This window comes from Miniopterus schreibersii, assembly GCF_964146895.1.
Source record: "Miniopterus schreibersii genome assembly, chromosome: 9".
NCBI lineage: Eukaryota > Metazoa > Chordata > Mammalia > Chiroptera > Miniopteridae > Miniopterus > Miniopterus schreibersii.
In genome coordinates this window covers 36,143,726-36,170,468 of record NC_138118.1, presented here as the reverse complement: position 1 = coordinate 36,170,468, position 26,743 = coordinate 36,143,726, and the positions used below count along the sequence as shown (strand labels likewise).

General features: G+C 37.9%; 1 protein-coding gene across 7 annotated transcripts in view; it reads right to left on the bottom strand.

Annotated features, from left to right (window-relative positions):
* Positions 1 to 26,743, bottom strand: part of GLI3 (GLI family zinc finger 3) — a 311,030-nt gene that overhangs the window by 120,893 nt on the left and 163,394 nt on the right. For all 7 annotated transcript variants that reach the window (XM_081147982.1, XM_081147986.1, XM_081147987.1 and 4 more), the window contains one exon: positions 13,341 to 13,446. In XM_081147982.1, coding sequence (XP_081004108.1) covers positions 13,341 to 13,446 — 106 coding nt within the window. The remainder of the gene's footprint in view (positions 1 to 13,340; positions 13,447 to 26,743) is intronic.

The window sequence follows — 26,743 nt, the reverse complement described above, 5'->3', positions numbered from 1 at the left end:
CAAGGAAGAAGTGCCACTTCTGGCCAAAAGAAGTTTAACTCCCATCTTCCAGGCAAATCCTCCATGTGTGAGAAAGAACCTTGATCCCACAGAGTGAATGCATTTATTTGCTCAAGGGAACACTGCCCAAGAGACCCTCAGAGAAAGTCTGTGGCCCCTAAGGCTCACCAAAATCGGATGCCAAGAGCCCAGTTCAAATCAGGCCCAGCAAGAAAACAGGAGGATCCCAAGAAAATCAGAATCACTGCTTGGGACCTTACCCGGTTCTTTTAGGAAAAACTTCTATGTATAAATGGGTATTTACACTGCATGTAATTTTTACCACTGACTTTGTGTTCAATCATTTCTAACAAACTCGTTGGTCCTCTTTTGGGAAGTTCCACGTCAAAACTACTTCCAGGCACACTAGCAATAAATGCAGGCTCCCAGTTAGGTGCAGTAAAACCCATCTGCTTGTTCTCATGTATAAAAAATGGGTAAAAACAGGTGAACAGATCCTTTATAGAATTTTGCCTTTAAGACAACTAATTTTGTCTAGTGGTCTCACAATGTTATACCAACACCTGTAATGAAGGTATAATTCATTAAAGAACCAAATACTTAACCTTTATTTAATAGGTTACTAAGTTTAATTGTTCATCTCTGTCTCAGTCATAAACAGTACTTCAGAAAAAAACATATTTGCAAGAAATTGTAATAGCTACAATTAAGATATCTTAATACTGTTCATTACTGTTCTTGATTTCTACACAGATGGGATGTATTTTGTGGAAATTATTATGAAATTACTTCTGAATGTAAATTTAACATAAATGGAGCTAATGGTGTCCTGCCCCACCCTGCACAGGATGACTTATGTTACTAAGTGGGCATACGTACAATACCTTGAACTCCCCTTCTTCAATACATTGAAAGGAAACCAAATGACATAGTGTCCTTCAATGATTTTAAAGCTAGTGATGATTCAACAACAGTTATGTTATTAACCTGGAATGAAGTATTACCCTCTCACTAATGAGATTATAAAATGTCTTTAGGTCTCCATGTTAGGGAAACACTTGGCTTGGCAGAGACCAGGGCAGGCCAGATCTTTGGACTAATCAGACAGGCCGGAATCAAATGGACTGGAAGAATTTGGAGGCTGTGGCTCCGAGGAATGTAATTCATGCAGAAAAGTGTTGTCAGAGGAAGGCCAGGGAACCTCATGGGAAGAAAGCAAAACAAACACTTCAACAAAGAAACAAAGAAGGACCAATAGACTTTTCTAAAGCATGAGTATAGGGAGACTTCACTGGGGGCCTCAGACAAAGGCCTCATCAAAGGACACCATTGCAAAGCAAAAGAACCAAAAAGGATGTTTGTTTTGGGGGGAGGTGGAGGGGCTAACCTCTATTTTTCATTCCTTCCAATTCAACTTCTATCTCCCTCCTCCCAACACACATAGAAACAACAAACAATAACCAAAATAACTAATATGTTTTATGTCTGCCCAGGTCAAGAGGTGGGGAAGTTAACCCAAATTAAATAAGGTACACATATCATGTATCTTCTCAGTGTTCTTCAAGATCATTTGCAAGTACATGAAACAAGTGCCCAAGTCAGATCCACACAGCCTGCCATCCACATAAGACTCATGGAATGCTCAGTAAGTTACACTCTGCAAATTCTCTCTCATAAATATCAAATGACATTCTCAACCAGGGAACTACCCAACTTAGAGAGAATCCCTCCATAGAGCTTAATGCATACAGCATTTGCAAAAGGTGGGACCTCTGCTTTCAACCCTCACCTCACAATTCCCCGATTTCCAGTGAAATATTGACTCAGACTCTTCTTCTCTCAATCCAGTAACTACATTTATCCTGCAGTCCTGAAATCCAAAGTCGGAGGTAACCATATTTTGATCATTAAAACAAGATTACAATACTTTATGCTGACCTTCTTTTTTCCTCTTGACTACTTCAATTAAGAAAGATCATGCAAACTTTTATTGACTCACCCCAAGGGCAGGCTGAGATTATGACGAGGAAAATGGACAGAAGTGAGTGGTATATGTGTATACAAAAAATATTATACATTAAAAATAATGAAGACACATTAAATACTTAATTTAAATTTTAAAAAACTAATAGGTTAGGTAATATAAATATTAACATAATTCAATATAATTCTAATATTAATCTGTTATGTCCCAGGCAACTATGATATGAAAACCTTTTACAGGTTTGATTGCCTTTGTTAGTGATTTACAATTTTGAATTTATTTCTGAAAACTTTCACTAGTGTGCATAGTTTAGGTTGAAAGCAATGCAGACAAGGAATACAGGGATTCTGTTCTATGGGGGAACCAGAGATTGCTTTGAATAGAGGCAAGAAGCATTTTAGTAAACTGGGAATGCTTTCTTTGGATTGTGTCTTAAAAATGTAAATCATAGCCCTCCAGCGTGGCTCAGCAGTTGAACATCAACCTATGATCCAGGAGATGGAGATTTGATTCCCAGTCAGGGCATATGCCTGGGTTGTGGGCTTGATCCCCAGTGGGGGATGTGCAGGAGGCAGTCAATCAATGACTCTCTTATCATTGATGTCTCTCTCTCTCTCTCTCTCTCTCTCTCTCTCTCTCTCTCTCTCTCTCTCTCTCTCTCTCTCTTCCTTTCTCTGAAATCAATAAAGACATATTATTTTCTTTAAAAAATGTAAATCATATCCAAACAACAGGGTTGTGGTGATTTGTTTTGCAAATGAGGCAGATCATTTAACTGCCAGTGCCTCTCTCTCCCCCACTCCCCCATATAATAGAGAAACTGTTCATTTCAAATGAACTTGGCAACATTTGGATATTATCTGAATGTACTTAAAAGAGTATTGGTGCTCTCCAGTTAGTGCCTAACTCAGAGATTTTTCAACCTTTTTCATTTCAGGGCACATATAAACTAACTACTAAAATTCTGTGGCACAACAAAGAATATATTCTATTTTTTGCCGATCTGACAAAAAATAGGTATAATTTTGATTTATTCACACCAGACTGATATTGTTGTGTTGGGTGTTGCCATTTTTTTATTTGACAATCTAAGGGGAAAGAATTCAGTGCCCTTTAAACATTCTTGTGTAATATGGGTTGAAAATCTTTAGCCTAACTCATTCCCAGGTGGTAGGTGACACACTCTAAACCCAGGGATCAGTTAAAGCTCTGAATTAACATAACTGACTTTAGGCAGAGTTCTTATTACCTGGGGGTGACTGGGCCTGAGGAGGATTAAGCTCCCTGGGAACAATTTGCCGGTATGACTAGCACTGAAGGACTCTCACAGGTAAACCTTTAAAAGATCACCTTCAATTGCAACTATACACATAACTCATTCTGATATTAGTTTAGATTTTTGGACAGAGGCTACGCTTCCTATTGCCTACAGTGGTCCCAACTGAGCACTTTCTAATGGATCTCTATGTAGCTGTATGAGGTTTTAAATATCTATAACTTATAAACATGTGAAATGAGGCATGACCCACAGTATTAGGTGATTGGCTTTTAGAAAAATCTGCGGCTTTAGGTTACAGACCCTTATTTTTTAAATTTTTTTTTTTTTTGAGTTTATCCTTCGGCTTTTATTTTATTTTTATTTTTAATTTTATTATTGTTTAAAATATTACAGATGTCCCTTTTTCTCCCCAATGACCCGTTCCACCCCGTTCCTTCCCCCTCCCCAGTCCCTCTCCCCACCATTGTCCATGTCCTTGGGTTGCGCATATATGCACATAAATTCTTTGGTTATTCTCTCCCCCTCCACGCACCCACCCTCCTCCATCCCTCTGACATTCATCAGTCTCATCTATGCTTCCATGTCATTGAATCTATTCTGTTCATCAGTTTATTAAGTTCTTTAGATTCCACGTATAAGCGAGATCATGTGATATTTGTCTTTCTCTGCCTGGCTTATTGCACTTAGCATAATATTCTCTAGGTCCATCCATACTGTCCCAAAAGGTACGAGATTCTTCTTCTTTACAGCTGCGTAGTATTCCATGGTGTAGATGAGTGGATAAAAAAAGCTGTCAGACCCTTATTTTTCTCATTACTGGAAATGCTCTCTCATGCCTAAGGTAGTTCCTGACCTGCCACTTCTTACTTTTCTCTCTGTATTATTTTCTCCCTATTTGTGTTTATGCAGTGTGTGTGTAAAGAGAAAGAGGAGAGGCAGAGGTGCAGTGTATAGATATAGCATTATATATGATGTTTTTGAACATCAGAGTTATTAAAATTGATGCAACATCACCAATTCCGCTAGAAATTACAGGAAGTAAACACAGGACCCATAAGCCATTTAACTTGTTAAATTTTATACAATTGCAATATACTGATACCCATTATTGTTCTGATATTTCTTTTAGAAAGATCACAACAGAACTAAAAATGGTCAAGATTTTTTTTTCAAATTTCTTTTCAATACAGTTATCAAGAAACACTCTGCAAAAAACATCCCTACCTTAGGACTGAGAGGATGACTTTCAGAACTGGCCTTCTTCCTGCTATTTCCTTTTACTATGTTTAGTTTGCTTCGATCACCAAAGACACAAAACTCTAGCTAATTTGTTACTTAGGATTCAAAAAGTTAGTAAGCAGTTTCCTGGAAACAAATCTGCTAGCATTTTATTTTTTGATGTATGAATTTCACTGTGGGCAGGGGTGGGGATGAAACAAAAAAAGGAATGAAAGACAGGCAGCTCTGTGTCACTGGCCTTTGTTCTCCTGGGGGAAGGTCTGGAATGAACTCAGCATGCTGTGCTGCTATAGGAAATGGCATGTCTTTGTTTAGGTGGAAAAAGCAGGCTCTGTTACCTAAGTGAAGGAGAGCTGGCCGCATAAGAAGAGCTGCAGGCAACTTCAGCTTGGGTGGTAGTAATCACCAGAGAGTATCTTCCCATTGGGGACAAATTCTGTTAAAGTTCAATTTTTTCAAACACATATTTTGAAAAAGAAATAAAATGATGGCAGTAAATTTCTGTTTTCTCTGAAGCCAGGCTTACCATGAGTGGAAAGCATTGTACTCAAAGAAAAATAGTCTGTTACAGTCCAGTACTCCCCAGGCACCCGCAACAGGTTTGGCACAGCAGGCTCTATAGAGCCAGCGGCTTCCGGTTCAGTGGCCCTGAATACCTTCAGTCACTATCTGCTCCTGGCCTGACTGCTGAGCGCTGCACAAAGAACACAGAAATTTTAGCCAAGAAGCTGGCCCTCAGACTCTGAATATGCACTGTAATTAGGACCTGCTTTATCTGCAACCAGTGACCAAATTCAATATTTCAGTCATTAGAAATATTGCAAAACAGAAATAAGCATTATGTCCTTTAAGTACGATTTTATTTCATGTTTCTTATAGCAAAACAAAGTGTGTTTAGCTTGATTTGGATTGATGTGGCCAGCTCATTAAAATGTTTAAAATTTAGAAATTGTAACTCACCCACATTTTCATACTTGCCCAACAAACTATGCATGTAAGTGAACTAAGGTAGTTCTTGAAAATTAAGCAGGTTTTACATTTTTTCAGTTTATCATGAGAAACGATAACCAAAATATGACATGCTCTTTTTTGAGCTGATATAATATGCAATGAAAAATTGGGGGAATAACAGTAAGAGAGCTTAAAAGTAGAAAATATAATAAAAGTAAAATGGCAATTGCTTATAAGAAGGAAAGAAAAATAAAGCAGAGTAATGGCGAAAGAGCAGGCTGGAAAGGGGATGTTATCTTAGATCAGGGAACGGCAAACTTTATTATTTTAGATGTTGTGGCCCATATTCTGTGTATCAGCTACTCTGCCCTTGATTGCTAAGGCTGCCATAGAAATTAGTGAACAAGTGGGAATCACTGTGTTCCGATAAAACTTTATTAACAAAAACAGGCCATGGGCTGGATTTGGCTCATAGGCCACAGTTTGCCAACCCCTGTTTGTTAGATGGTCCTTCATAGAAGACCTCTAAGGTAAGAAGATTTGTGTAGGGAAATGTATTGAGGGAACAAGCCATGGGTGTCTCAGTGAAGAAGGTTCCAGGCAGATGCATGCTGTGATGTAGTCCAACATCTAAGTAAACTGCTATTATCACTGATCTTTATTTGACCATATTTTAATATGGTCGTCTCAAATGTGATTACTCAGTTGCTCAATATTCTACAGAGTTGATGAATCACAGTTTATCAAACCATTCCTTGTAACTGGGTTTGTAAATTGTCTGGTTATTTGGTGTCACAAATTCTACAGCAGCAAACATTCATGTATGTCAGGTTGAAAGGCTTATTAGTTTAAACGGTTTTTTATACACTGCCATACCCATCCATATCTTAGAAATTTGCAGAAGACAATGACAGCCACTAACACAGAACACCTCCTATAGTGTGTTGTTAAAATCCTTTGTGCTCACCCAGGAAGTAGAAACTAGAGCAGCAAAGTCTGCAATGTTCATTTTCACGCATAGAATATAAAAGCCAAGAGCCAGAAGTATAGCACCTGATGCCTGGATTAAAATAATGCATGATCTACTCCTAAGATATGTAACTTCTCTTTATAAGGATTTCCATGTCTTTAAAATGAGGTTAGAGATACTAACTCTATTATAGGGTTGCTATAAACATTACATAATTATGTAAAGTCTCTCAAACTGTGCCTAGACGACAGTAAGTATTCAAAAATGTCATATTACAACTATGGTCATTATTATTTCTTTTTTGTGTGAATTATCTATTTATTTCTATTTTCCCTTATCTTTGAAATTTTGCTGTTCTTCCTGGGCTGTCCATTAGAGATTGCTAATTTCATTTATTTTATTTCCATGTGAAAGGCCTGGAAAGCAGCAATAGATGTACATTAAATGGTAGCCTACTTCCATCTAGTAACTGATTTAATATTTAGCAGTAGATTGCATCTGACACTGCAATAGGTACTTTTAATATTACCTTAAATAGTAATCGAGCTTTTGATTTTGAGTTTTAAGTGTTCTAGTTTTTTGGCACGAGATGACACATTCTAACAAAAGTAAACACACAAAAAAAACACAAAAGAAAGATGATGACAGTCATCCTGCAGTGGCCTAAGAAACAACAGCCCATTATCATCATTGAAAATAATATTTATTTAGGAACTACTATGTGTAAGGCATGCACTTGGCCTAGTAAATGCAAAGAAATACAATCTTGTCTTTGCCCTCAAGAGATATAATCTAGTTCGTTTTTTTTCCTTTCTTTTTTTGGGGGTAGAGGGTTTAACATAGCGTTAGCTACAGTATTTAATGTAAACTGATATGTCATTACACTTTACCAGTCTTAATCATGTTTATGGTACAGTGCAAACACCAGAGGGAAAAAAAGAAATTTCCTTTGTTAATTTTAAATTGTACTATTAAAATGTTTCAAACTAGTTATGCCCCCAAATACAAAAACAAGGTTTTGCTCATCTCTGCATTTTACTGGAGGCTTCCCTGGGAATGGAAAGAATGAAATCACTATTATTCATTATGGGACCATCCCAAAGTTTTAAGTAGGGGGCTAGATTGAAGGCCTCTCTTGAATATATATTATATGAGCTTCCAATAAGCACAGTACCTAGTACATGCAAGATGCTGAATTCAGGGAGGGAGAAAAAAAGAGAGGGAGGGAACTGAGTAGAAGCCCTGGTCATCTACTTACACTTTCTTTCTCTAAGCTTTTACCATAATGATACATCTTTTCTTAGAGCTTTCTCTCTCTGGAAGAAAAAATGTATTTATTCATACTCCAAAATTGCCACTCATCTCTTTGCTCTCATTTCTAAATGGCAGTCATAATCATGGGGAAGAAGCCTTACTATTTCCAATGTACTCTATTTCACAGATAATATTAATGATCTACCTTGTACTGAGTCCTCCCCCCAGGCGCCAGGAAGTGAACCACTTTTAGTGGGAAGAACAGCTCTTCTTACTTAGGTGGAGTAATTTCAATGAGCAGCCTTTGAAAGAGCTACATAGACTCAACTAAGAGAAAAAAGAGCTGCCAAGTATTAGATGGCCGGGTACAGAAACTCACCAGGGCAGGAAGCCCCAGATGCCTAGCAAGGGGCAAAACTGGGAAAACAAAAACCTTTGTCCCCAGGGTAACCTATCCTCCCCCCAGCATATCGCTGGTCATGCAGTTTAGACTCCCTGAGCATTTCCTCCCTAAAGATAACTTCTAGGCCTTAGTTGTCTTTCAGCTCCAGACCCAGAAAAGCGGCAAAACCAGACAAGTGGTGCCATGGCTGCCTCAGGACCAGCTACATTGACTAATGACCCCCTGCCCTGGCACCAACCAATCAGTGGGGACCAGGATCCTGAAAGAGCACACCTGGAAAGCTGATGGATATTCTATTGAGACACCCCTGAGACCTCCCCTAAGATTTCCACCTGCAAGAAAGAGAGAAATACACTCAGGACAAAAGAACCAGTGTGCACCCCCAACGGGGGAACATGCCAGTGCCATCACCATCCCCCTTCTTCCCTCTGAGGGGACCCCATGAGACTTACAACCAAGGGAGTACTGGGTAGAGGCAGCTCATCCTGGGCTTACCCCTCAACCTGTCTCCAAGGCCCCCTTCTCTCTCTGCCTTCTCAGTGAGCAAAAGCAGCCCCGCCTGGGCTCTCCGGTTTCTTCTTCCATGCTCTTCCTTGTTTCACTGTCCTAAGTATATTTTTGCTGCCATTATGGACCCAATACCCATTGACTCAGTGCTGTGTTGCCCTTCCCTTTGGGTATCCCCATCCCCCATCCCCTTTCCTTAAATAAATTCAATTTTTCTTTATCCACTGTCTGAGATGGCTATTTAGCCTGCCTGTGCACCACCGACCTTAACCTTTCACCAAACAGAACAGAACATGAGTGCTCATTCCCCCAAGACAGAAATGATGAAGCTGGTTTTCGAAAATGAGTTAGTAAAGTGGATGGTAACATGCAATGACCACCTGTGAGTCCTGGCTTTGGATGCAACTTGGGGTGCAATACTATTCACATCCATAGCATGAGACAAGGGCAGCACTCAGCTCAAAGGGCGACATCTGTGGGGCTTGAATTACTGTAATGGATTAATAACTAAAGAATCTGCTTTGGAAAATGAATTGCAGAGCTCATATGAAAGAAATGGACAGTCTGAAATTCAATTCATATTGGCCCATAAATGTGAAAACATTGGCTAAAAAGTTTGTTGTATATAAAAAAGTTTTTCCCATGGGAAAATATCAAACGAATGTTGAATTTAAAACTTTATTTTGGGGTTTCTATGAATACATTATATTTGTTTTTATAAAAGAAGCATGCTTATATGAGTACTAACACCAAATTTTTAAAAGCACACACTCAAAATGCAAGAGAAAGAATACTTTCTTCATTAGTGTGCAAGTAGTCACTTGAAAATACATCTGTATTTTGGGGGAGAAGATGTAATATTCCAATTGTCTAAATTTCCAAATGAAAATTTAAAACAAATAGTAAGTTTTAGCCTACAGCATCATCCATTCCCATAGAATGGATACTGCAACCTGGAGTTTATGCATGGAAAAGTCCTGGTATAAACAAAGCAATGTATGAAATAGAGTAGACAAAGAAGTAAATATTCACAAAAAATTACTGCACTATGTGAATATTGATTTCGTTTCTGTCATTAATGATCCAAATAATCTCAGTAATATAAAAAAATATACTCACTAATATTTTTTCTAAAACACTAGTAGTATTTTTTTTTCTATGAATTAATAAAATATCAAATCTGTGGTCAAAGCAAATGATTTGAGAGAGCATAAGTCCTCATGAATTCAGTGGAGAATAACTTTCAGGAAAAAAGGGAAAGTTCCTCATATCCAGTGTTTCTTAATTTTCAAACCGCTTGAATTAAATAAACATAACGCAGGAACTGTACATTTTATATGACAATCTTCATGTGACAACTCAGGGAAAGATAATACTCCATATGCTACTTATAAATTCTGAATGTAAATTCATGATAAGGTAAGAAAGGAAATACTAATCAATTCTAATATTATTGTCAGTACTGTATTTGAAAAAATTAAGATTCTATTCTCTTATCTATACTGCCTAACCATAAATTGTGGAATAACACTGAGAGTAAGTAGGGTAATCTAAAGATATTCCATTTAACACACTGGATTCTTTAATACAAACTGACATATTTCTGCACATATTTATAAGGCTTGGTGCCTATTATTAGGCTGTAACTGCAGTTGTTCTAACATCTAATAAGCCATGGTTGAAAAAACAAAGGCAGGTTAATTTGTGATTTCCTCAACTCATTCAGAGGCAAATTAAGTGTCAAACAGCTAATACAGAACATATTTCACTTTATGAGATTTTAATTTAATTCTGCCCCGTATCGTTGATGATTTAATATAGGGTGGTTTATCTAAAAATAAGAGCAATTTATAAACCTCTTTCAATAGAATCTTTAATGATAATATATGATAGCAAGTATCATATTATTGCAGTGCCTGCCATCCCTCTAAGCAGAGATCTGTGAGTATTTCCATCATCAAATCCTGTTTTCAAGACTTAAAATTTAAATTTTAAAGATGGCACCAGAAGAACAATTATGTGTACAAAATAATGAGAATACTCACAAATTTTGTCTTCTTATAATTAAAAATATTTATTCTAAAAGCTTAGTAAGCTCACTTGATCTCATTTTCTATAATATAATTATATAGCAAGCATTCTGGACTTCAAGAATCAGATTTATGCTCTGCGACTGCTTGTCTGCTGTCTCCCTGACTAGACAACTTGAATGTCTCCTGAGCACCTTTTTTTTAAAAAAAAAATATATATCTTTACTGATTTCAGAGAGGGGAAGGAAGAGGGAGAGAGAGAGAGAAAGAAACATCAATGATGAGAGAGTCACTGATCAGCCGCCTCCCGCATGCCCCCCACCAGGGATCAAGCTCACAACCCGGGCATGTGCCCTGACTGGGAATCAAACCACAATCTCCTGGATCCTAGGTCCTTGCTCAACCGCTAAGCCATGCCTGGCCGGGCTCCTGAGCACCTTTTACAAAGTGCCCACCTAAGTGCCGGGCACTGTCCATGAAACTAACAGGGGCGGTGACCACTAAACAATAAATGATCAGGCAAGAGGGTCTGTGATACAATAAAGGCATATACAAGGTTCTATGAGGAACAGCCAGCAAAGGTGAGGTCCTGAGGGTGAGGTGTTTAAGTAGGCCCTTGCCATGCAGAGTCAGAAGATCACTGAGGGAAAAGTAGAGAAAATGTCATATTATAAAGTCACAGAGGTATGGCTTGCACTAGCTTCCTGCAGCCTACTTCATAAACTCAGTGTCTCCATCTAGGACCCTGCTAGGAGGCCACAGACCCAGGCTCCCACCACGCTCTTTACCCACAGTGATGACATTCTCTCTCAGAACCTTCCAGGACTTCTCTTTTGAGGCTCAGGATTACCCATCAGCTTTACATTATTAATCACTGGAAAACAATTTAGTCAACTGCTGCTAAAGTATCCTAAAGCTTGGTTGGAAAAGCAGGAAGTACTAAAATCTGTAAAAATCCCAGCTTACCAGTCATACTTGAAATGCAATCCCTTCCTCCAGGATTCTCCAAACTCAACCTAAGTTATCTTGTGACTTTTTTTTTAATTTTTTTTTATCGCTAGCAAGCTAATCCAGTAGGCACAGTAATCAGGGCCTAGGACACATAGGATGGACTATATGAGGGCTTGTTTTTACATTCTGCCAAAGAACCAATACTTTGGATTTTTGTTGATAAATTCATATTTGAATTTAATTACAAGGCAAACTATAATGAACCCAGAGGAACTAGGTCATCCAATCACATAAACTCATACTTTGAAATTTCTCTATAACATGATTTTCAAAGAGTGAAAAACTCTGAAATTGCATAGAAAATCTGATTTAAGTTTCTACATCACTGCAGAGACTACAGAGACTGGGGGAATCAGCCATGCAAAACCTCTGTGTAACAGGTGAATTACACTGCAGATTTAAGCCTGAATTTGGAATATCCTTCCCTTTATATAGGGCATTTTAAATTGTCTTCTTGGTTTTATTTGAGTGTATTTTTAACAGGCCTTAGAACCCTGGAAATACTTATGTTCCAGTGAAAAGTGAGAAAATAAGTCACAAGTTTCTGTATTCTCTTTCTCTAAATACCTACTTCTACAATGCAACACAGATTTATTACTTACCTCCAGGCAAATCTGCTCTGAAATTACAATTTAGCAATGGAAGATGGATCCAAAAAACTGTTGGTAAAATATTATATGTGTACTTGGGCATGTAGTTAGGGTTGTTAATATCAATTAATTCTGTTCACAGAGGAGGACTTGCTGTAGAACAACTTCATTTTTCTTTGGCACATACGTAATTACACAGCTGTAACTAATAGCCATAAAGATGCAATCTACTTTCTAAATAACGAGCATTATTCTTCAAAGTATTATTTGTGCTTTTCTAACTTTACTGTCTCAGAATGAAAGGTGATTCCTATATACAACTAAATGTGTGTGTGTGCGTTGTATGTATCCATTTGTAAGGGGCAGCCCTTCCTAGAAAGTGGTTCTAGTTATCTGGACAGTACTACAAACACAGGCATACACATGCACGCGTGCGCGCACACACACACACACACGCGCGCACACACACACACACACACTCACACACACACACACACATTTTAGTTTGAAAGTTATTTCTTTTCCCAAAACTGAGAAAGATAATATTTCCACAAGATTTTCTTCTTTTTCTAATGTATGTTATCACCACCATTCTTTCCTTTTATCTTTGTGTAAACCATGTGCTCAATCACACTTGCCATTTTGTTTGGGTGACATTACCATCAATCAAATGACTGTTGGTGTACACACCACAGGGGCTATGAAAATTTACCATAGAAATTTCATTACTATTCATGTGATCCCTGGGGCAGGACTTTCACAAAACAGAAATTTTACCTTGAAAAACTTCAAACCCATTCTCAACCAAATACATATTCTTTGTAGTAAACTTCCATTAGTCCTCTACTTTTTAATTTAGTATTTACAGCCCATAGAAACATACGTCAGCAAAATATATAGGAATTACTTCCCAGCCACCTAGCATGACAGGCATTTTTCAGGACGTATTGGGGATTTGTTTCAGTAGTCCAAGAATATATAGGCTTGCTGTATTTCAAAAGTAAACCTTATACTTCTACCACACCTTCAACCCCCAATAGCCGTGCTGAAACAAAAAGTCCTGAGATAGTAAAAGCTGGTATTTTGTTCTGTTGCATTACTGGATAAAGTTTTAATACTTACACATGCAGTGGAGGAATCGGAGACGGATCATAATGGTAACGCCCCTCATGATGTCTTGCATCGATTGGCACAGGAGGATGGAATGCAGGAAACAGGTGAGGAGGGTCTGAAAAAGAAAGTTCAACCTGTATAAAAGGAACCCTTTGGAACGGAATTCCAATTCCAATTCATGAGTCAACACTTCTATACTGTCTTCATGACTTACGCTGACCCTACTTTAAGAATTTGTGGAAGAACTCTTTAAAGTTCATTATTAGGCTTCATAAGGTACTGCAGAAGTCACTACTACCTGCATGTGAGAAAGTAGAGCCTAGGAATACAACCAAAACCTACAGAGGAAAGCAAGAAAGAAAAACATACGAGCCTACCCTGGAAGAAAGGCTGGCCAGAATGGAAGAACTAAGCCACAAAATCAAAAGGAACAGATTACAAGACACTTTTTTTTTTTAAAATTAAACTGTCAAGTGAATTTTAGACTAAGATGAAATATAAATATTAGTTTCACTTATCCCATACCCATGATGCTTTTTAAGGGAAGGAGTCTTTTCTAAAGCCCCTGGTAGAATCAATGGCATACACACAACACCCCACATACCTATACCACACACAACACATAACCCCACACAAACCCCACCTATCACACATGCATACCACACAAACATATACACATACAACACACACCACATATACAACACACACCCCCACACAAACCCCACATACACACCACACACACACCACATACCCAACATACATACCACATGCTACACACACACCACACAGCTATACCACATACACAACACATATCTCCACAAACACCCCACACTCTACACATACACACCACAAAAACACCACACATCACACATACCACAAACACCACATGCCATACATATACTACACACAAGAAACACACACATTTTTTGTAATTTAAATGCATACTCCCCTTCATCTTGGCCTGGGTTATGCCTCCACAGTCCTGACACTGGGGTAGCAAATCTATAGGTTGGTGGCAGAAATGCTACAGGGCTTGCCTGCAGGAGAGGAGCTGACACCCTCAGACTGACAAAGGGTGGTTTGGGCAAACTGAGGGATTCCTATCCTTCAGCCTTAACATTCACCTTGGCTCCAGACCAACCTCCTGTCTTGCTCTGCTCAGGCTGGTGTTCACCATTTCCTGGGTTCCTGTGTGTACTTAAGTTACAATAGTTCCTCTACTCCCACTTACAGTAATTTATGCTGATTCTCTGGATATACTTTTCCCCCTTAAATAGTGATTCACTGCAAAAACTGGAGAGTTTTGCTAAATTTTATCATTAGAAGCATGGGTGATATTTTGTAACTGACACTCCAGTTTTTACCAAGTTTCAAGAAGCAAAATAAAGGAGTTCAAAACCTGGAGGTGTGCCTCCATGGCTTTATATAAGCCTGATATTACAGTAAAAAAGCCAAACATGTTCTTCAATAGTACCTTTCACACATGGTCGAGCCTGAACATAGCCATCATGCTGCTATTGCCCATGAACTGGCAACACTCCTAGGAATTGATGTGTACACCAACATGCCTCCAAAGGGCTTCAAGCCATTTCTACAAGTCTGAAGATTTGCCTAGACCTGAGGATAGCAGGTGGTACAGGCAATTCCAAATGAGGCACTGCAAAAAGGTTCTGAGAGATGGCTGCAAGAAGCAACACAGAACCCTGAGGGCTGAGTGTTCATGTTGGGGAATGGTGCTGTGCCAAACACATAAAGGGTGTAACCGGTACCCCCCCAACTAAGTCTCAGTAGAGGACCATTAGGCATGCGTGTGTGGTGAATTAAAGTGGCTCTCATTTTCCTCTCTATATACTTCTCTTTTTTCTAAATCTTCAACAAGCACCTTTTAGAATATAAACATAAAAAAACTTTTTAAAATTATATATTTTTCTATTTTGTTTGTTTATTTTGTTCTTTAGATTCCACATATAAGTAAAATCATATAATATTTGACTTTCTATGTCTGGCTTATTTCTTTTTTTCTCTTTTTTATGACATTAAAATACCTTCATATGAAATCAACAAACAAAATAGAAATAGACTCATAAATGCAGAGAACAGACTGATGGTTGCCAGACGGGAGGGGGTTTGGAGGGCTGGGTGAAAAAGGTGAAGGGCTTAAGAAGTACAGATTGGTAGTTACAGAATAGCCATTGGGATGTAAAGTACAGCATAGGGAATACAGCCAATAATATTGTAATAACTGTGTATAGTGCCAGGTGGGTACTGGAAATATCAGGGGAACCACTTTGTAAAGTATGTGATTGTCTAACCACTATGTTGTACACCTGAAACTAATACAAAGCAATATTGAATATAAACTGTAATGGAGAGATAAAGTTTAAAAAATAAATAAATAAAATTATATCTTATGTCCCTTGTTTTGAACTTTGCCCTTCCTTTGAGAATCTAACAGTTTGGTTATGAGAAAACATACAAGTGAAAAACTATGAACATAGTATAGACAGAACTCAAGGCTGCAGTCCCACCAGATTTAGGACCTAGAAAACTTCCACCAATGGAAAAAGACTACTGTACTGAAAATGTCAATGACTCATGTATTTTGTGCTTGTAAGGCAAAGGGGTGAGAGGGTGGTTCAGAGAGAGGGAAGGAACCATCCTGGTAGTGTTACATCATTGTCACTGTGTATTATGATGTACAACAATGCTGGAATTCAACCGGTGAGGGCTATACTAACTACCTGATCCTTTATCCCACTTTGTACATTTTATAGAGTGCATATGAAAAAAAAGCAGTCCTATTTTAAGTGCACCACTTAGGACTTAAGATTAAAAGATGTCAGAGATGAGGTTTTTGTAATGGATATCTGGATAGTTGGTATGCCAAGTTCATCTAACACTGTTGTCACATTCAGTTTTCCACATAACTCACTAACACCACAGAGCAAAATGTCCTACTTCATTTAACCATTTTCAGTGAAAAATATTCATCCTTATTAAAACAATATAATATTAAGTGGAGTAATATTTTCCACTAGTTTGAAAGTCTGACACATACTCATAATGTTTCCTGATTTTAAATTTTGAAATAGGCTCAAATGAGTAAGATTCAGTCCTGGGTCAGGCGGATGGCCAGGAGACATGGCTTTTGTTCTTTTTTTCCTTTTAGTAGCTGCTGATGTGAACATGCTTGCTTCCAGCTGACTTCAAACTTAACACATGCTATCTGCTCTTGGAAATCAGAGAAAAAACCTACGAGAACTTTGTGTAAATTAAGCACTCATAAGGTCTAACCCACCTCCTAAAGTCTTCTCCCATATACCATTTTACTGTCAGTTTTGAGGTAAATTGTGACAACTATGTCAGAGTTGGAAGATATTTTTACTTCCTTATTTCTTCACTCTTGGCTGTGTTCTGCATCATTAAATTCTCTCCATGAAATAAGTGGGGATTAACTGTACCTGATTTTCTGTATGTGGGTGCACCTGTGCATTATGACGAAGCACAAATCCACATTTTTCAAACACATAGGGCTCAAAATGTGTGAATTAATTCCACATTCAATAGACGCCTCGTAGATCCAGGAACTTACAGTCATTATCTATTATGTGAGTATTTATAATAAAGTTACAGTGATTATGTGCACAGGGATGAAGACCAACCAGTTAATCCTATAATATCAAAAGGGTATATCCAAACATTATAAAACTCTCTTCCCCAAGGAATTCTTATAATACTATCATGGATATTTAAAAGGCATTTCCATCTTTTCATTTTGAGAAATTATTCTAACAGGATTTTAGTTCACCATCTCTGTTTCTCACCCACTCTCCTTTTCTCAGAATGAAAGAGAAAATGTAAAAATATGTGAGAGGAAAATATAATACAATTACTGTAGTCATTTCTCACTGTTGAAGTGTGTTTTGTGAATATAAAAGTTAATTCTCACGGAAAGTTTGTGATGCATCTTATAGCACTGTCTGCACAGTCTTTACTTATGTCCCAAGGAAATTTATGAATTCTGCATTTTGGAATTAGTTAAATAAATAACAAAAAAGTATGGTTATGATCCAACTTGACAAAGACCTCTGGTTTTAGGTTTAAGAATTTTACTGTTTCTATTTATTTCCCTCTTGATTTAGTTCAAAATAACTTTTCCTGGACTGATAAAATCTACACAATTATACTTTACGTCATTTATTGGTGGAAATCACGCCTCTTAAGCCACTTTCTGAGAAAATGCAGTGGAACACCTCTTCCAATTAAAGACATGCTTGACCATAGCTTAACAGTATAAACAAAAAGTACAAAGCAGAATGGGAATGTACTTTAATGTAAGTGGCATCACATGACATTAATCCTAAGAAAAAGAAAAAAGCTTGATCCTCAAACACCAAATGCTTCTCTTGCATCTTGGCTTGTTGTTTCTATGTGGAAGATCAGCAGCATATTCCATCACAGACCCAAGAAACTGTCTAAAAACACCCATATGACAAGAACAGGCCTATGTTGCCAGCAGCCACCATAATTATCCACCTCATGGTTTATTATTTACACATGAGCAGCGCAGCTGTGGAGCATCATAACTCAAGTGTATGTGTAATAAGTCACTGCACCACAGCCATCTCCTGTTCTGGCCCTTGACAAAACACCACATGATGACTTTTCCAAACTCCAGTTAAAACTGCTGAAGCAGAAGGAAGTGCCACTAAACCTAGCTACCTCCTATTTATCATACAATTTCCTGACTGATGGTTCCACAAACCAGCTGCTAAGTGCTGTGTACTCTACTGTCAGCAAACTAACGTGCTAAATGGAAGACAGGGAGAATAATGTGCAGAACTGGTGAAATCCATTTTACTGAGGGAATTAAAATTCTACCAGGTGGGGGTGAGTCTGTGGAGCAGTGGTAACCAGTCAACTGTACATGCTTATGGTTGCAATGATTTATTACAGTCTTGCAAGAGGTTTGACTATTGGACCAAATTCCTCTATACTAAACTGAGATTTGAAGAGTGCATATTATTCCAGGCTTGAGCAGAATAGTCTAAGCCCTATAAATATGTAATTGGCTCGACACATGTTTAAATTGAAATGCATAGTAAAAATATTTGTGCTATGTCCAGTTGTCAGTGTTCTATTTCATGCTGCCTGTCATCATGCTGCGAATTAAGGATCTCATTAGAAATCAGAAGCATTGATTTTTAGGCCTCTTCACAACAACCTAGGTAGATCATAAAATCTGTAGCCAGAGAAAGACACTTGGAGATTTACCATCAGTTGCATCATCTCTCAAGAAATAGTTTTAGTTCCTCAGGCTATAAGATGTGTTTGATGCCACTCTGGGACAGTCTTTTAAGGTTTGAAATTTACATACAAATATTGTAGATTAAAAAAGAGAGATCAAAGTCAGCTAAGTAAGTGCCCTGAAGGAATAATTCACCAAATGACACTTGACTGGCCTTAGAGCACAGAGGACCCACAGGAGAACCCACAAGAGTCAACTGCCTAGAGTGCAAAAGTTCCCCTAGCTTATTTAAATACTGAAGTTGTCTATACACTGACTTTGGAATTTATTCTAGACCAGAACTAGAGATTATTTTTCCTGTCATCAGGGTCAGCCCTGCCTGGAAGAATGTCTAGTCCCCACAAATTCACTTATTTGCCTATCATCCATAGAAACATTAAAACCCCTTGTGGTCAACATCCACTATGTTAAAACCAAAATAATTATCCAGATTCTATCAAATGAGAGATCTCAAGTGGGAGAGAAGGGGTACAGAGAGACACAATCACCACTCCAATGAAAGGGTGGAGCAGTACACCAGGCCTCTTCCTGCCTTGGGCATTTCTAGTAATCACTTTGCCACCTGCAAGACTTTTTCAGCGCTCAGTGGCCTAAGGGAGTTATTACTATATGGACTGACTCCAACATCAATTTTTTTCTTTATCAATGTGTAGTTTTTGAGTGATAACACTATATATGTAAAAAATGTATATGCCAATTTGTGTGACTTAAAAATCTCTTTATAGAAGTATCCAGAATAGTAATTATTAAGAAGGACACTTATCCTGTGATTTTAGCAAAACATATCCTAAATATATTCTAAGATAAGAACAACAATAGTTGAAATCTACTATGAATCTAGCACATAACGGCAATAATAAATTAACATTTGCAAGCTTGAGTTTCCTCACAACTTAAATAAAACATAAAGTTACATGGAAAACTAATTAACAACAAAAACTATACTATTTCTAAAAACCCAATAAATTTTTACTTCTGGCAACTGCCCGACATTCCTGACTCCATGGGCATTCCGCACTACTCAAATAGCCATCTCACTGTCATTTCTTCTGTGCAAACAAGTAGGCATATTAAATTCATTTAATTTTTTTTCCTGCTTTCCATTGTAAGTTTGTTAAATTTAAGTCCTTATTGTTATGTTCTTCTTATTATTATTATTTTAAGTTTCTTTATCTTAATTGTTGAAAATATTACAGATGACCCCTTTTTACCCCCATTGATCCCCTCCACCCCGCATCCACCCCAACCCCAGGCCTTCCTCAGAACAATGTCTGTGTCCATGGGTTATGCTTATAAACATATAAGTTCTTTGATTAATCTCTCCCTACCCACTCCCCCATGCCCAACTTCCCTCTGAGATCCTTCACTCTGTTCCATGCTTTTATGTATCTGGATCCATTTTGTTCATCAGTTTATTTTGTTTACTACATTCCTCATATAAGTGAGATCATGTGGTACTTGTCTTTCTCTGACTGGCTTATTTCACTTAGCATAATACTTTCTAGTTCCCTCCATGCTGTCCCAAAGGATAAAAGATCCTTTTTTTATAGCTGCATAGTATTCCATGGTGTAAATGTACCACAGCGTTTTTATCCACTCATCTACTGATGGGCACTTGGGCTGTTTCTAGTTCTTATCTATTGTAAATTGCACTGCCATGAACAAAGGTGTGCATGCGTTGTTTGTGATTGGTGTTTCGGGTTTCTTAGGATATATTCCTAGAAGCTGGATCAATGGGTCAAGTGGCACGTCAATTTTTAACTTTTTGAGGAAACTCAATACTCTTTACCACAGTGGCTGCATCAGTCTGCATTCCCACCAGCAACATACTAGTGTTCCCTTTTCTCCACACCTTCGCCAGGACTTGTCTTTCCTTATTTGTTGATGGTAGCCATTCTGACAGGTGGGAAGTAATACCTCATTGTGGTTTTAATTTGCATCTCTCTGATGATTAGTGATGTTGAGCATTTTTTCATGTCTCTTAGCCATATGTATGTCCTCTTTGGAGAAGTGTCTACTTAGGTCCTTTGTCCATTTTTTAATTGAATTGTCTTCCTTTTTTAAAGTTGTATGAGTTCCTTATATATTTTGGATATTAACCCTTTATCAGTTGTGTCATTGGCAAATATGTTCTCCCATACAGTGGGATCCCTTTTTGTTTTCTTGATGGTTCCTTTTGCTGTAGAAAGCTTTTAATTTTGATGCAGTCCCATTTCTTTATTTTCTCCTTAGTTTCTCTTGCCCTAAGAGATGTAAATCAGCAAACACACTGCTACAAGAGATGACTGAGATTTTGCTGCCTATGTTTTCCTCTAGGATTTTCATGGTCTCATGTCTTACATTTAAGTCTTTTATCCACTTTAAGTTTACTTTTGTGTATGGTGTAAGTTGATGGTCTAGCTTCATTTTTTTACATGTAGCTGTCCAATTTTCCCAACACCATTTATTGAAGAGACTGTCTTCACTCCATTTTATGTTCTTGCCTCTTTTATCAAATATTAATTGACCATAATTGCGTGGGTCAATTTCTGGATTCTCTGTTTTGTTCCACTGGTCTACATGTCTGTTTTTGTGCCAGTACCAGGCTGTTTTGATTACAGTGGCTTTGTAGTATATAACTTGATATCTGGTATTGTGATCCCTTCAACTTTGTTCTTCTTTCTCAAGATTGCTGTGGCTATTCAAGGTCTTTTTTTGGTTCCATATAAATTTTTGAAGTGTTTGTTCTAGATCTGTGTAATATGCTGTTAGTATTTTAATAGGCATTGCATTGAATTTATATACTGCTTTGGATAGTATAGACATTTTAATGATGTTAATTTTTCCAATCCATGAGCACGGTATATTTTTCCATTTGTTTATATCTTCTTCTATTTCTTTTTTCAGCCTCCTACAGTTTTTTGAGTACAGGTCTCTTACATCTTTTGTTAAGTTTATTCCTAGGTATCTTATTTTTTCAGTTGCAATGGTAAATGGGATTTTTTTTTTTTTAGTTTCTCTTTCTGAGAGTTCATTATTGGTGTATAAAAATGCCTTTGATTTCTGGGTGTTAATTTTGTATCCTGCTACCTTGCTGAATTCATTTATTAAATCTAGTAGTTTTTTGGTGGAGTCTTTAGGATTTTCTATGTACAATAACATGTCATCTGCAAATAATGACAGTTTTGTTTCCTCCTTCCCAATTTGGGTGCCTTTTATGCTTTCCTCTTGTCTGATCACTGTGGCTAGAACTTCCAGTACTATGTTGAATAAGAGTGGTCAAAGTGGACACCCCTGTCTTGTTCCTGTTCTTAAGGAAAATGGTTTCAGTGTTTGCCCATTAAGTATGATGTTGACTGTAGGTTTGTCATATATGGCCTTTATTATGTTGAGGTATGATCCCTCTATTCCCACTTTGCTGAGAGTTTTTATCAAAAACATGTGTTGAATGTTGTCAAATGCTTTTTCTGCATCTATTGATATGATCATGTGTTTTTTGTCTTTAAATTTGTTTATCTGATGTATCATGTTTATTGATTTGCGAATAGTGTACCATCCTTGCATCCCTTGAATAAATCTCACTTGTTCATAGTATATGATCTTTTTAATCGATTGTTGGATCCAATTTGCTAATATTTTGTTGAGGATTTTAACATCTATGTTCATCAGGGATATTGGCCTGTAATTCTCTTTCTTTGTACTGTCTTTATATGGTTTTGGAATTAGGCTAATGCTGACTTCGTAAAAAGAGTTTGGAAGTGGTCCTTCCACTTGGATTTTTTGAAATAATTTGAAGAGTGTAGGTGTTAATTCTTCTTTGAATGTTTGGTAAAACTCCCCCGTGAAGCCATCCAGGCCAGGGATCTTGTGTGCTGGGAGCCCTTTGATTACTGCTTCAACTTTATCAGCCATTATTGACTCCTCCTGATTGAGTTTTGGAAGGTTGTATTTTTCTTGGAATTTGTCCATTCCATCCAGGTTGTCCAGCTTGGTGTTATATAGTTGTTCATAGCATTTTCTTACAATCCTTTGTGTTTCTGTTGGGTCAGTTATTATTTCACCTCTTTTGTTTCTGATTTTGTTTATTTGCATCCTCTAATTAATATTTAATTAATATTTTAGGCCTAAATGCTAACCCAGCACAGTAGTCTCATCATACCAGAATTCATTTATGTTATGCTCCTTAACAAACATAAGTATGTGTTTCCACAAGAAAATGACAAACAACCCTTTGCAAATGAATTGACAAAACAAATCTCTGTCTTAACCACCTTGAATGTATCCTGGATAGTGAACAAACAATTGATGGCTCCCCTTTCTGGTTTCTTCTAACTTTTTTTTATCAGAAGTCTTTGCATGTTTCCAGTGAAAAATGACATCCGGTCAGTTGCAGAAATAGACCACATCTCCCTACTGGCTGACCATGAAATACTTCCATCTAAGTCTCTGGAATGTATTTTGCTTATGATCACAAATATATGTACCCATTAAATTTTTGCTGTTTCTGGCTTTCCTGCCAGGATAAGAGAGAAAAAAATCAACAGAAGGAAAGGCAGCAAAAAGAAATAAGATGTTTATAGCCATTATACCGAAGGTGGAGAACTCTCCAAGGGAAATCACATGAAAAACTATGAGGAATCACCACATTTAAAAGTGAAAAATCCATTACTTTTAAATACACCAATGGTGTATTTTCTGTGACAATAAGTAACCTTGGAAATTAAAAGATGGAAATAGGTTACTGGTAACAAATTCTTAAATCTATAATCCTATTTTTGTACATCACAATTCAAAATCTAAATTCATAGTTCCAAAACTATATATTAGGATTCCTAAGGCTGATTAAATGAAAGCAGAGGATGAAATGTTTCCAGGAAAAGCATATTACAGATTTAAAAGTATCTCACATTTAACTATAAAAGCATTAGAGACACATTCGACTCAGAAGTTGCCTAATTTAGTTAGTAAACCAACCATTAATCAACAAAGATGAAGTCTAGAAGTTGTTTCCTATCCAAAATAAAGCTACTCAAAGAGTTTCTTAATTCTTTTTCAATTTTGCAAAATTAGATAATGAAATGTGAAAGCAAAAGTATACAAAGCTGTACGTTTTATAAAGCTCATGTATATTACTGAATGGGATCTTCTTGACAACCCCAAAATCATCATTTTCAAAGCTTTATTATTATTCTCCTAAGTCTTACTTCTCTTTATTTCCTATATTATTACAATCCTTAGAACTAAGAAGAGAAAATTCCAGTCTCTGATCAGAAAAGCTAAAAATCTACCCAAAGTCTCATAAACAAGGCGGCACTCCTAATGAAATCCCTGTCAAGGGACAGTATTCAAGGCATGGTACGGGGCCCCATCTCCATCTCAGTTCTGCTTCTGAAGCAGTAACACAAACCCAGGCCACCTTGATGAAGACTGACTGGCCTGAGGCTCAGAGCATCAAGGGAGTTCACTTCTGTCTTCAGAGTTCCTAGACAGAGAATCAGAGAGCCACTCATCCAAGTCCACCTTGGGAAATATTTTGAAGCCACTGGAAAACCTGTAGTGATCATAAGTGTGCATGTTGGTGAATTTTTGTAGCCAATAAGAAATGAATACTTGTTCCACTTGAAATCTGACAAGAAGCTCTTACGGAACAGGTTATTAACTCTCTCCCCATCCATCTTCACCATCCACCCCATTTCTAGTTCCTGTCAATCAAAAACTAAATGTCTTCCAAGGTTTTCCCCATTAATAGTAATTAATAATATTTTTTTAAAAAACAACTATGAGTATAACTCTAGTATCCCCCTTATCCTCTGTGGATATATTCCAAGACCCCCAGTGAATGCCTGAAATCACAGATAGTACAGAACCCTATACACAGTATATTGTGTTTTTTCCTATACATACATACGGATGATAACATTTAATTGTAAATGAGGCACAATAAAAGTTTAACAACAATAACTAAAATAGGACAATTATAATAGTATAAAAATATAATGTGAATGTGGCCTCTCTCTTAAAATATATTATTGTTTTGTACATACAGACAGCATGGATACACAGGGCAAAGAGATGGTTTACATCACCACTAGACAGAGCCCAATGGCATGAGATTTCATCACACTACTCAGAGCAGTGTGCAATTTAAAACTTAGCTATTATTTATTTGGGGAATTTGCCATTTAATATTTTATAACTGTGGGTAACTAAAACTGTGGAAAACAAAACCTCAGATAAAGGGGGACTATTGTATAATTCACTAAATACTTTAATGTGTGTCAGGCACTACTAACCTTTTTGATCTAATTTATTAGGGCACAAGTACTAACAGTATGTCCATTCTTTGGGACAAGGGAACTGATTAAGGGCCTTGTCAAGGAAATGTGGGGAGAGAGTGGCAAGCTGGTGTCTTTTTCTCTTCAAAGCAAGCACTCTTAGGCACTCTACTTCTTTTTTTTTTTTTTTTTTTAAATATATCTTTATTGATTTCAGAGAAAGGAAAGGAGAGGGAGAGAGAGAGATAGAAACATCAATGATGAGAGAGTCACTGATCGAGCCTGCCACCCGGGCATGTGCCCTGACGGGGAACCGAACCCCAATTGCCTGGATCCCAGGTTGACACTCAACTGCTGGGCACTCTACTTCTTACCATGACACTATCAGAGCACAGGCATTTTATCATCTCTTATCTAAATTATGTTTTCCAGACTTACATCCCTAAAACCTAGACTCGACTATGTCCCTCCCTGATCTCAAAATCTGCAGTGGCCCAGGATAGTCTTCCCTGTCCAGCCCAACATTTTATCATGGCATTCAAGGCCCCGAGTGACCTAGCTGCATCCAGAATACTTCGTTCAAAAGAGTCAGTGCTCCGTCAGGCAGCTATTTATTGTTATGGCTTAGGTTGTCACCTCAATGGAAAACAAAGTCCCTCTAATCCAACTGCAATTCTGTCTTCAAGACTCATGCAAATGCCACCCCATCAGTCTAGATTCTCTGAGACCCTGGGGGAACCTTGGGTCTTGCTCCTTCCTCCCCTCTCCATCATTTGGGTTATTGAGGCCTACCACAGACAACCTATGGGACTCTATTTGCAGCCACACCGTGTCCTCATTATCTCCTCTCTCACAAGACTAAGTTCTTTGAGGACCCCTGTATCCCTACTTAGGCACTTTCCCTCACACAAATACCAGTTTACTTAATTACAGACGGTCCTCAACTTCACTTACTATGGTAAGATATTTTTTATGTTATGATAGTGCAAAAGTGATACGCATTCAGTAGAAAATGGCTAGGCTAAGCTATGGTGTTTGGTAGGTTAAGTGTACTAAATGCATTTCAACTTACAATATTTTCAACTTACGATGGGTTTATCAGGGCGTAAACCCATCATAAAACGAGTAGCATCTGTACTGAGCTGTAAACAGATAATGCACATGAAAAATGAGTTGTGTGGGAGGTGTCTGATTTTCTTTATATATTTAGGTGTTCCAATGTTGGGTGCATATATGTCTACAAGGGTTATATCCTGGCTCTGGTTGGGGCATGTGCGGGAGGGCTAGAGTGGTGACATCACTAACATGCCAGCCAATGTGGTGACAAACACCTGGCCTGGCACATGGTCAAATCAGAACTGTCTCCTTTCCCTCCCACACTACCTGGGGTATGAGGGGAGAAGAGGCTCACTTATCCCTGAACACCCAGTAGGAACTCAATGTTTAAGCAAAGTAAAGGAGGAGGAATAACAATAAAGGTCCACGCAATGGCAGCAGTGGACGGAGCCAGCCTCCCTCTTAGGGACTACAGGACTTCCATCTACCTAACTGGCCTCCAAGAACAGGCAAAACCAGGGACACCAAAGAAAGACCCCACCTTCTCTTCAGAATTGTCCCTGTTCAAGCACTGGCCAACTCCCAGCATATGCCTGAGCTAAATCATAGCTCTGAAGTTCATATTCGAGCCTTGCAAGGCTGCCTGCTTCCTGCTGGGCCAGGAGTCACTTCATGTAGGTATGCCAAGTCACCACCCCAGCCCACCCTGCTATCCCTAAGACAGGCCAGACAATGGTGGACACTCAGCAATAAGTTCCCCACCTTGGACCTTTTCCAAGAAAATGAATGTCCTT